General features: G+C 40.6%; 1 protein-coding gene across 5 annotated transcripts in view; it reads right to left on the bottom strand.

Annotated features, from left to right (window-relative positions):
* Window positions 1–12,640, bottom strand: part of CUL4B (cullin 4B) — a 36,305-nt gene that overhangs the window by 23,140 nt on the left and 525 nt on the right. For 2 of the 5 annotated variants that reach the window (XM_027092351.1, XM_027092352.1), the window contains exons 1-3: window positions 9,040–9,166; window positions 7,752–8,300; window positions 5,549–5,664 (exon numbers count right to left, since the gene is read on the bottom strand). In XM_027092351.1, the coding sequence (XP_026948152.1) occupies window positions 5,549–5,664; window positions 7,752–8,300; window positions 9,040–9,067 (693 nt within the window). In that variant the 5' untranslated portion in view covers window positions 9,068–9,166. Of the gene's footprint in view, window positions 1–5,548; window positions 5,665–7,751; window positions 8,792–9,039; window positions 9,167–12,640 lie in introns of those variants that run through there. The other 3 variants (XM_027092350.1, XM_027092348.1, XM_027092349.1) reach the window with 3 other exon arrangements.

The raw sequence follows: 12,640 nt of genomic DNA, 5'->3' as shown, positions 1-12,640 counted from the left end.
GGGCTTATTTTTCAAACCATAATGTTTAAAGAGAGAAAGAAAAGCATACCACAAAACTTTTCAACAACTGATACAACAATAAAACTCAAAATTATGTCTTTTTACATCTAGTAAAAATGCCTAAAATAAGATAATCAAAATATATCAAAAGCTAAGAATTTGCAGAAAGGAAGCCGAACAATGAAACCTAAATTATTTCTCTTTTTACATCTAGTAAAAATGCCTAATATAAGATAATCAAAATATATCAAAAACTAAGAATTTGCAGAAAGGAAGCTGAACAATGAAACCTAAATTATTTCTCTTTTTACATCTAGTAAAAAGAGCTTAAATAAGACAAATTATCAAGGACTAAGAATTTGTAGTTGGGATAAATAGCAGGGATAGTATTAACAATTCAGTAAAAACAGGAGTAACAGTAACGTGACAGACTAAGCTTAAACACATCAAAGGTTAAACTTACAGAACGTAATACCTAGTCATCAACATAGAATATAATAGCTTGTCACTTCTGCTAAGAATCTACTACCTGCTCTCCACTGACTGCTTAAGAAACCCGATTTTACAATGGAAAATAACCTATACTCAGATGGATGCACTATTTGCTTCCAGTCTTGCGGTCATGTACTTGATGAATGAATCATTAATTGAAAGGCTCCATTATTTAAAATTTATTTCACAAAAAGCTAACCAAACAAGAGTTCTCATTATTAATGATGAAATCATTTTCATCGGAATTGAAGAATGGACTAAGCTTACCTTCAAAGATAATAGCTAAAAATTTATACTAAGAATAAATATAACACTCATACAGAAACCAGCCAGCTCCAAAAAAGGTAGCTGATTTAAAAACACTACACAGCTATTCACACAAGGCTGAGAACATGAGGAAAATAATCCCATTACTTAAAATATCACTTAGTAAAAAAGTCACACACCAAAACCAAGATGCCAACTATTAAGATACTACATATAAAAACAAGACACATTCTTGAGCAGTGCAGAGGGACACTGTTCCTAGAGAGTTCTCTTTTTCTATTATTTTTTCACTTTGGCTAATGATGTTTTCTGATGCATATTTGGGATGTAATCTATTTATCAGCCAGCTGTTCTGGCCCAGTGTGGATTTAGAATTTAAAAACATGTGTGGCTTTAGAGATGTATAATAAAACATAATCTTAAAGATACCTTTTTTAAAGACTCAAATACTATTTATCATCATCATCACTGATGACACGGACATACAGCAGGCAGTGTAGTAAGTACGTTTTTGCAGTATTTTATTTACAACTGAACAACCCTGCCATATAGGTAGTCTCCCCATTTTGCAAATGAGGAAACCAAGGCTTAGAGAAGTAACTCACCCAAAGTTATCATGAGTGGCAGATCTCAAATCTAAGGCAGGCTGAACAACTCAAAAGTCAATGCATTTAACCATACTCCTATCTGTAGTCAATCAAAAACAAACAAGCAAACAAACAAAAAAACCCAAACCAAAACAACATGAACCACTGCCTCACTCTTAACAGGATTTCAAGGTTGTGGAGCAAAGATAATTTTTTTTTTTTTTTGCGGTACCGGTACCGGGCCCCTCACCGCCCTCACGGCCGTGGCCCCTCCCGCCTCAGAGCACAGGCTCTGGACGCGCAGGCCCAGTGGCCATGGCCCACGGGCCCAGCTGCTCCGCGGCAACGCGGGATCCTCCAGGACTGGGGCACGAACCCGCGCCCCCGGCAGTGGCAGGCGGACTCCCAACCACTGCACCACCAGGGAAGCCCGGAAAGATAATTTTTAAACTCAGGTACAAGTCACACTTAAATCACTTTTAAAAGACAACGTTTACTTATTGCAAATATACTCAGAACAGCACGTTCTTTTCTAGAAATTAAAAACTTACGAGGTAGTATATGCAATCCACACTAGGGAAGACTTCCATGCTTAAGCCTTAAAGCAAAATGGTTTTTCATTCATAGAAAAAAGTTCTGCATAGACATATGCCAAGTAAGTGTTTACTTCAGGGACGGGGGTGGGGGGTGTGTGCTGAGGAGTTTGGAGAACTTTTGTTTGGTACACTACATACTTCTATATTGTTTCAATTTTAGAAGAGTACTTTTAAATTACATTTCAACCTGTTAAAAATCCAACAAGCACCTGAAATCCAGATGGTATGAAATAATTTTACTCCCTTTATCCTTTTATCCTCTTTTTTGAACTTGAACACCTCAAAATACTCTTTCTGAGAACAATCCCAAGGAGCATTTATAAAATTAAGGTCAAAAACAGCAAAAGAGCTAGAAACAAATGCTTTTGAATTTATTATTACAGAAGGAGGAAAGTATTATGAAAAATGCAAAGAGTGAAAAGTTGTAACACTGACTTTAGGCTAAAGAAATGCAACTGAACAACAGCAGGTAAAGAATTCTGAAGTACAAGAAAGGAAAAACACAAAAAATGTGAGCTATGAGCTCTTGAAACACAAAGGGATTTAACAGAATCAACTTACCAGGAAAAATATTTTTTTAACCCAAAAGCTCTAGAAAAATATTCAAGGTAAAGTAAATAGGGTTCATTAGCAACTACAATCAATATGTTATAAATACGGGGACTTCCCTGTTGGTGCAGCAGTTAAGACTCTGAGCTCCCAATGCAGGGGGCCCAGGTTTGATCCCTGGTCAGGGAACTAGATCCCACACGCATGCTGAAACTAAGAGTTAGCATGCCACAACTAAAGAGCCCGTGAGCCACAACTAGGGAGCTTGCCTGCCGCAACTAAGACCTGGAGCAACCAAATAAGTAAATAAATAAATAAATTTTTTTAAAATGTCAGAAATATGAAATATGTAAAGTAACACATTACTTAAATTAAAGATGCTGTATGCCAGCAAATCCAAAGAAACACCATATACAAGCACGAATGAAAAAAAATTACCTTCTTTTTTAAAATTTATTTATTTATTTTTGGCTGCGTTGGGTCTTCATTGCTGCGTGCGGGCTTCTTCCTAGTTGCAGCGAGTGGGGACTACTCTTCGCTGCAGTGCGTGGGCCTCTCATTGCTGTGGCCTCTTCCGTTGCGTAGCATGGGATCCAGGCATGCGGGCTTCAGTAGTTGTGGCACGGGGTCTCAGTAGTTGTGGTGCATGGGCTTAGCCGCTCTGCAGCATGTGGGATCTTCCTGGACCAGGGCTCAAACCCGTGTCCCCCGGGTTTCCCTGGTGGGGCAGTGGTTGAGAATCTGCCTGCCAATGCAGGGGACATGGGTTCGAGCCCTGGTTTGGGAAGATCCCACATGCCGCGGAGCAACTAGGCCCGTGCGCCACAACTACTGAGCCTGCGCTCCGCAACAAGAGAGGCCACGATAGTGAGAGGCCCGCGCACCACGATGAAGAGTGGCCCCCGCTTGCCACAACTAGAGAAAGCCCTTGCACAGAAACAAAGACCCAACACAGCCAAAAATAAGTAAATAAATAAATTAATTTTTTTAAAAAGTAAGAAGACCCAACTGTCTTTAAAAAAAAACCCGTGTCCCCTGCACTGGCAGGCGGATTCTTAACCACTGCGCCACCAGGGAAGCCCCCCAAAATTACCTTCTTTGATGACAAAGTTTCTTTTCCTAAAGTAAGACTATTTGCTTCAAACACTGCACTACAGAGGTATGTGAAGTGCTGTGGTGTATTAGTGAAAGTGCACTGGACTAAAAACCTGGGCATCTTGGTTTAAGTCCCCTGCTCTGCCAATACACGACTCTAGACTTTGGAGTCCCTGAGACTCCATTTCCTCATCAATAGAATAGGGATGATAACTACTACCTTATCTACTTCACAAAGGGTTTCTATAATGCTTAAATGAGATAATCCTACTTTGTAGGCTGTCACATACACTATACAAAGAAAAGATACTGGACCATATAATCGCTTAAGGCCTTTCCAACTGTAATTCTACTTTTATTACTGTACATCTCAGCAGCCACATGTGCAATATACCAACAGAGCCAAATGAGGTGGGCTTATCCTTAATACCTTAGTACTACTACTGACTACTCCCTGACACTTACATAGCATTATAATGCTTATAATATTACACAGCATCACTACTATGTATTCGGCACCATTCTGTTTGGCATGCATTGACGCATTAAATTTAAACAGCAACAGAAACTAGTGATCTCAATTGACCTATTACAAGTGAAAAAGTCATACTGTGCCTTATGAAAAAGTTTAACTAGTGATAACATCAACTTATATTTCTATCGTAGTGCTTCAAGGTGTTTTTCACAAATATCTTATTTGAGTCTTATAAGCAACGCTGTGAGGTAGATAGAGCAGGAGTTCTTCCCCCATTTACAAAGGAGGAAACAGAAGCTGAGAGAGGTTTAGTACCTTGCCCAAGACCACAAGGGTAATAGAGCCAAAACTAGATCCCTTTGTCTTTTGACTCCTAATCCACTGTTTGTCCATCACCAAACTATCTCTACAACTAAAATGAATAGATGAAAACTACGAATTCTGATAAACTGAACGAACATAATTTCTTACAAAGTACTCATCAATACAAAAACTCAAGCCATTGGATTTTTTTTTAATATGAAACTGCTGACTCTATAATGGAAAGTAACTTCTTGAATTGGTTGTGGCAAAAATACAGTAGGTCAAAGTATCTTGGTAGCAAGAAGTCTAAATCAGGAATTGCCCTTAATTGTATATTTACGTTCAACACTTCAAATACAGATCCATTTGTTAAGCAAAAGAAACAAACCTGAACCTCAGAACAAGTTGCTGAACTACAACCTGCTGATCATTTTTGGGCTAAGGTATGTCTTGTAGACCAGGAGAAAAGACAACATAAAGAACAAGAGAAAGAAATGGCAAAAGTATGCTAACAGCAAAGACGTAGAATAAAGTATATGGAGAATATCTGCATTTCTTGAGGGCTTTCCTATATAGGTAACACCACTTAGCAAGAAGTATCACAACAGAATGACATGTCACCAGAAATCATCTTTGGGATCCAGGCTATAGGATTCTATTATAGGTCAAACTTATTACAGCTAGGTACTCCTAACTGTAAATCCTAATTAGAAGGGTCCAAGATAAGCCCAATTTATACCAATAAGACTGTACCCATAGTTTATGTCAGAACATATGGTCTGATTATAAAACAGAGTGCATATATTAATCAAGAAATTGTAATTAGGGCTTCCCTGGTGGCGCAGTGGTTGAGAGTCCGCCTGCCAATGCAGGGGATGTGGGTTCGTGCCCCGGTTTGGGAGGATCCCACATGCCGCGGAGCGGCTGGGCCCGTGAGCCATGGCCGCTGAGCCTGCGCGTCCGGAGCCTGTGCTCCGCGGCGGGAGAGGCCACAACAGTGAGAGGCCCGCATACCGCAAAAAAAAAAAAAAAAAAAAAAAAAAAAAAAAAAAAAAAAAAAAAAAGAAATTGTAATTAGAAGGGAACCAAAAATCTACATAAGCGCCCATTTCAGAAAGTAAAATCCATATACATTTCACCTCAATTTACGCTAACCAAATCTGGTAATCCAAGTTAATACATACCTGATAGAGTTCTTCTAAATTGTACTTAATCGAAGTACTATTCTGGATAGCTTCCACTGCTTCTTTCAGTTTCTGCCATGTTTCATCTGTGTAGTTTTCTGGTAATTTAGGCTTATCTAGATGATATGTAAAAGGTTGACAATCAGAATAATATGTAGGATATAGTAATGAAAAGATCCACAAAATACTAGTATTACTGCTCTTTAAGGGTAAATTGTTATAAGTATTATATCTAACTATTAAAGTAACCATTATACTTAGGCTTAGTATAAAGAATAAAATTTGAAATGCCAGAATACTGTGTAAGTCATTTTGACTCACCTATTAAAACTGAAGGTGAGGGTTTTTTCCTGCTATTGACTGAATTGCTTCAAAAAATAAAAATTCAAGAATGACAAATAAAAAATTAACAATCCTGATCCTATTCCATCATGTGTAAACCAAAGTCAACATGAATTTTGTACCTGAAACGTAAAATACTGAGTGCCTACTACGTACAAGGTACTTTATAAACATCTTAATTTTCCTAATAATGTCCTAAGGAAAGTATTATTATCCTTATTTGGCAACTGAAGTTGGAAGACTCATTTAGTAAGGCTTGCCCAAGGTCACCATAGCTAGTCAATGGTAAAACTGGGATTCTAACTCAGGTCTGTTTGACCCCCTTATTTATGTAGTATCTACAGGAATGGAGAGAAACATCTTAATTCATGTTTTAATTTAAACTGCATTTATGAGCAGAGTAAAATATTAAAAAATTAAAACATCCAAACAACTCCAGAACCTATGTAGCACTTTCAGAATGGAAAGGTACATCTTAATCCAGGCTTTAAACTTCACTGACCAGCAATGAGGTTTTTTTAAATTAAAACATCCAGATACCTTAATAATGTGTTTTTATTTTGGGAGGGGGAGAAAAAAACCCAAACAAAATCTCTGAAACCGGTATACAATGCAATTAGGGTCATAGCTCATCTCTTTAAAAATCCTTGGCTATTAAATTGATATATTTTAAATAAAACAGTGAACAAATTAGTCAATTACAATTCATATTTACTTCAGAAAAGTCTACTATTAAATAAGAAAGATTACAACACTTGAGAGCCTGGAGGTGGGAGAGGAGTGATAGAAAAAAGAAAAGGTTAAAAATAAACAACACTATACTCTGCTTAAAACAAAATAGAGCATATTACTGATTTCCACACTAATGTTGAAAATACAAGCATGGAGAATCTAATTTTCTCAATACTAATATTTAGCCACAAGGCACTGTTCTGGTAAATATTACTTTAGTTCATTCATTTTACTTGCCCATTTAATAAACATTTTAGCATCCACTACTTGCCAGTTAAGAGTGTCGAAAAAGAGAAACAGAAACACACTCAAGAGATTAAAAAGTAATTCAGCTCAATTACATTTAAAAAAATTGTTGATTTTACATTTGCATCAATGCATTCACAGTACTCTCAAGCACATATCTCAAAAACTTGAAATGAACAAATTTTCCTAAAAGCTGCAGGTCAGTACTTTAGGACCCATTTCAGTGATTAAAAACAAAAAAGATGTAGTAATTGTTCCTATCTTTAGACTAGTGGTACACAGAGTTACTACTGTGTATACACAGTATTTTCACTTCCAAATCCTACCTTTGGAAAGAAATGAAGAGATCATAAATACTTTTCTCCAACTATTGCTTCCACAATGAGTTTCAAGAGTGTAGTATTCAACATTATAAATCTAACTATAAGTCTTCTTTGAACATGAAAAAAATCACTAGTCCTACCTGCATTTCTAGGGACTAGATAACGTGGCCTACTGAAGGATAAAAATAAAAATCCCAGCAGTGCCAAGGTTCACTATGCACCTGAAATAAATAAACCTTTTTAGAATACAAATTTCTCACCTGTAAAATCCGGATCAATCATATCGATTGTCAGTGTTATAAGGCATAACAGATTAGATACAATAGGCTGAGACAGACCTCAAAATACTGCACAGAAACACCTGGTGTCTGCTTCAGCACAAGGATACTAACCACCCCCGGAAAATGAACCCTCCACCCAAAAAGGACCTCCCTCCACCTCATTGATTATGCATAAAACATTAGGCCACCTCTATACTGTTTAATATATTAACAGAAATAGAGCACGTGACCACTCAAGTGTCAAATCCTTAGGTGATTATGGATTTTGGCCTTGGTTACCTTTAAAATTCTTGATCACTAACTTCTTAGCAGAGCCAGGCTTGCTGTTAGCAAAGCTAGAGACGGTGGTAGAAGATTTGGCTAGGCCGTTTGCGTGATGCACCGAAGCCACAGAAGAGATTAATATACTCTTATTTTTAAGTTGCTGCTGCTGAGATGTTGCAGCAGTTGGTGAAGATGAGGAGGAGGAGGAGGAGGATTCCTCAGCCATCTTCGCATCAAACCCTACAAACTCCAGGGTGTCTTCAAAACGCAGCTTCTTCTGTATCGGTACGTGGCTGGGAGCAGCCACTGAAACCCCCAGGCAGGAGAAGGACGAGGTTGAAGGGGATGCCGAATCCCTGGGTTGTAAAGGAGTGGAAGAGGAGGGAGAGGTGGAATCAAAGTCTTCTCTCTCGTTACTACTGTTACTGCCGCTGCTGCTGCTGCTGCTGTTTAACTTTCTCTTCTTGGCAGAGGTGGGCGGAGTGGTGCTGGTATTACCATCAGTGGCAGATCTGACCTCCTGAGCAGCAGCAGCAGCAGCTGAGGGATTGGGGGAAGAAAAACCTGTTGGAAACATGAAAATAGCGGGGTCAACAGGCAGACGAGCATCAAAAACCTACGTTTATATGCCTGAGTGCGTGTAGGAGAGAAGGTGGCAATGCTAGAGGGGGAAGGGAAGAAAGAGAGGAGAAACACAGAGGACGAGAAGGAAAGTGAAGGGGGGGCTCCACCGGGGGAATGGGAGGGTTTGGGAAGGAGGATAGGCTGACACCAGGAGTGAGCAGAACAAGGGGGGAGAGCGAATGAGGAGGCAGACAGGTAAACGGCCGTGCCGTCCCCCTCCCCTGCTTTTCGGTCTCTCTCCCCCCTTTCTGCAGGAGCGACTCAGTAAGTCTGTGAGGCTGCAGCTCCTCCTCCTTTTCTCCCTCTCTCTGGGAGGGGAGATGCCGTGGTTGGGGGGAGGGGGGAGGGGGAGAGAACCGGAGCTTGTTATTGTCAATAGCACAAGAAGCTAAAGATGGCGCCACTTCCGGTCACGCGGCGGCGAGGGAGGGGCGGTGTTAGTCCGCGAGAGTGGGGGGTGGAGAGCAGCACTGCAGGCGGCCGGGGGGCGGGGGAGCTGGCTTGTGGGGAGGCGGCGGGAAAGGGGCCGCTGAGGCGCCCGAGACGCTCGCGCTTGCTCTCCCTCCGCCTCCCTCTCTCGCTCCCCTTCCCAGGCAGCACTCTCCTCCCCCGGCCCACCGGTTACTTCCACCCCCTCCTAAACAGTCCCGCGGGAAGCTTCGCGCCGCAACGCCCTTACCGGAAGTGACTGAGCAGACACTTTTCATAGCGCCCAGATCCCGAAGCCCCCAGGTCCGCAGGACTTGAGTGGGGGTGGGGTGGGGGAGGGAGAAGGGGGGGCAGAGAAGTGGAAAGGGAGGAGGGGGCGGGCCTTCGAGACACCTTCGGAGCTCCTGATTGGAGCTTCCTGAACGCGAGGCGGGCAGGGAGGGGTGGTGGCGGGAGAAGGAGCGGGAAGGAGCCTGAAGGGGAGGGAAGGTGGTGACGGTGAGGGGCGGGGTGAGCTAGCTGGGAAAAAAGAGGGAGGGAGTAAAAGTAAGGGAACGGAGAATGGAAACTTTGAAAGCGATAAAGGAATAAGGAGGGGTTGCAAGGCGAGAGGAGTAACCCGAAATGGAGGAAAATAGAATCATGCCATTATGCCTAATGCTAGGGAGGAATGTCAAGATAGGAAAGGAAAAGAAAAAGAACTTATATAGAAAGAAAAATGAGTTTTTCATTCGGTTGAGCTATAAATTGTTTCTCTTTTATGTCAAGGACACAGCTGACCCAATACTGAGTGTTTTGATACCTTTCTCAGTAATGTAGTTGCAAATCCTTTTACCTTCCTACCAGGAGCATTTTCTAAGATGGCTGGCTAGAGTTAAGGGTGCATTCTTTTTTTTTAAATTAATTTATTTTTTGGCTGCGTTGGGTCTTAATCGACGGTGGCTTCTCTTGTTGCGGAGCACGGGCTCTAGGCACGCGGGCTTCAGTAGTTGTGGCTCACGGGCTCTAGAGCACAGGCTCAGTAGTTGTGGTGCACGGGCTTAGTTGCTTCATGGCATGTGGGATTTTCCCAGACCAGGACTCGAACCAGTGTCCCCTGCATTGGCAGGCGGATTCTTAACCACTGTCCCACCAGGGAAGCCCGAGTTAAGAGTGCATTCTAAGGCCAAGAAACAGGAAGGTAACTAACACTTCTCCCTAACACAATTCCCAGGACCAACCCCAAGCCCCATCAATCATTAACTCAGTAATTTACAGACTAAACAGAGCCACTTCTTTTACCAAATCCTGGTTCATACGTTTTGTCTCAAGACGTTTTAGGACAACAATATTGGCAAAAGTCAATCTTTTCTACCAATATAGTACATGAGTGCAAATTTTAAAATGAAGTAATCCTAAGAACAAACCTCTAAATTTGGTTAAATTAGCAACAATAAACCATGTAAATCCCCTGTTGGGAGTTTTTATTTAACCTGAGGGTATTGGGGGGGAGGAGATGTAGGAGAACACAATGTCAAATAAAACTAAATTTGCCAACCTGTTGATCTTTCTAACTGCGGAAACATTCAAGAAGCATGTACTGAAAGACTCTGTATGCCAGACACTATACCAGGTCCTGCCATCAAGAAGCCAGAGGGAGAAGAGTCTCAAAACTAATTTCTATAACAGTACTATAACCAACGTACAAAGTGCTGCAGCAACAGGTGAAACAAGACATTTGAGAGAATTCTGGAATAGTCAGGAAGAGCTTCACAGAGGAATTGAGGTTTATGCTGGGTCTCAAAGAGGAAGTTTCCAAAAAGACAAGAGGAGAGAGGGTGAAAGCCATCCTGGGCAGTGGAAACAGGGGCAAAGCAGGGAGTTGTGAAAGGGCCTGGCCTGTTTATGGAAAAATGGAAAGTGCAGTGAGGCTGGAAAGTAGTATGTCTGGTTGAAAGTAAGAAAAATGAGGCTCAAGGATGCCTGGAACATGAAGCCAAAAATTTTGGAGTCTACCCTGTAGGGTAGGGTAGATGGTATGGAGACCAAACTGGGCTTTTAAAAGCAGGGTAGTGACAGGATTATGGATGGAGTAAAAGCAGTTTGTATTGTACAGTTTGAGATAGACAAATCAGAACCCTAAGAATAAATCAGTTTTCTTAATTTTGTTTACACAGGTCCACTTTTTATTTTTTATTGTCTTGAAAAGTCCTTGGTTAAAAAGCAAATCCTCCTAGAAAAGACACCAACTTGGGCCACTATCAGCTTTGTGCTGTTTGATGACAACAGGCTGAAAGCAAGGCTCTAATGGAACTAAGGCCCCAGGGCCACAGAGAAGAGAGATAAGAGGCCTCAAAGGGGGAAGATGGACTCCTACCTGTTTCCAATGAACCGTGTTGTTGTTCCTGTCCAAAATGAGACTGTAAACTCTTAAGGCCAGGGAAGATATCTGAAAATATTAAACCCTCTTTTATTCTGTCTCACATTTCACACGGTGCTGAACAACTGTGTAAATTCAGAGTAAATACTTAGTGAATTGAGTATTTCATTGAATGAGAATAAAATAATGCCATGTCTTCATAAGGGAGGATTAACTGGCTACTTTTCAGGACAATGATAAAGGTCATTCTAATTCATGTACTTATATTCCTTAGAAGGGTGTATGGATGGGCCAGCTGATAATGGCCCAAAGTGGTACCCTTTCTAGGAGGATTTGTATTTTAACCAAGGACTTTTCAAGACCAAAAAAAAGAAAAAAAAAAGTAGGCCTTGTTCTAATTCATGTAATTATATTCCTCAGAAGGGTGTATGGAAGTGCTAGCTATTTTAAAAATTACAAAAATTAGTGCCATACAAAGATAAACTTTTATACTAACATACAGGATAGCTGAATCCTGTCAATATTCAACTACGTGGTAGTAATCATAGCTCCCAATCTGACACGGTTATCTAAGCCCTTCAGTCTTCCACATTACATGTTAGCTCTAAAAGCACAGATACTTGACTCTTGAGCTCTAGCTCACTTTGAATGACCCAGTAGTCTAACCTACTAGTTAAGTTTTCCATGAAGTATCCTTAACTGAGTTTCATAGGAAAATATTTTTTCTTTTTTTTCTTAGTGGTTAATAAAAATCTTCCTTTTGAGGACTTCCCTGGTGGTGCAGTGGTTAAGAATCCGCCTACCGATGCAGGGGACACGGGTTCGAGCCCTGGTCCGGGAAGATGCCATATGCCACAGAGCAACTAAGCCTGTGTGCCACAACGACTGAAGCCCGCACGCCCTAGATCCCGTGCTCCACAACAAGAGAAGCCACCACATTGAGAAGGCTGCACCGCAACGAAGAGTAACCCCTGCTCGCCACAACTAGAGAAAGCCCGTGCGCAGCAATAAAGACCCAACTCAGCCAAAAATAAATAACTAAATAAATTTATATAAATAAAATAATTAATTAAAAAAAACTTCCTTTTAACATTTTACAGTCTTAATTTATTTTGTGCCAGGTCAATTCTCACATATTTAGCACATCTTAATATGGATACGTAATTTATGTAATTTTTTTAATTTAACATTTACATTTTGTGGCACAAACCAACTTAGATATTACTATGTGATGTATGAAGACCAGGACTTTGTGTCTTTTTGGAACTTCGGACCAATTTAAAAGGAAGAAAAACCCACATTGCTTTGTAAAACATCTTTTACATCAAGAATCGACTAATTGGGGCTAACTAAAACATAAGCTTATATTCTATATACCCAAATGTTTGCCAACAGACATTAAAGACATTCTCAGCATTAAAATACACTTTTCAAGGTTAACTCAATGAAACCACAATAATCAAGTCGTGCAATGTAGGACACCATACAATTA

Source organism: Aethalodelphis obliquidens, unplaced genomic scaffold (genome assembly GCF_003676395.1).
Source record: "Aethalodelphis obliquidens isolate GAN/ISIS:26980383/991018 unplaced genomic scaffold, ASM367639v1 scaffold77, whole genome shotgun sequence".
Taxonomy (NCBI): Eukaryota; Metazoa; Chordata; class Mammalia; order Artiodactyla; family Delphinidae; genus Aethalodelphis; species Aethalodelphis obliquidens.
Note: the sequence above shows the minus strand (reverse complement) of the source record. Positions and strands in the feature narration are given on the sequence as shown.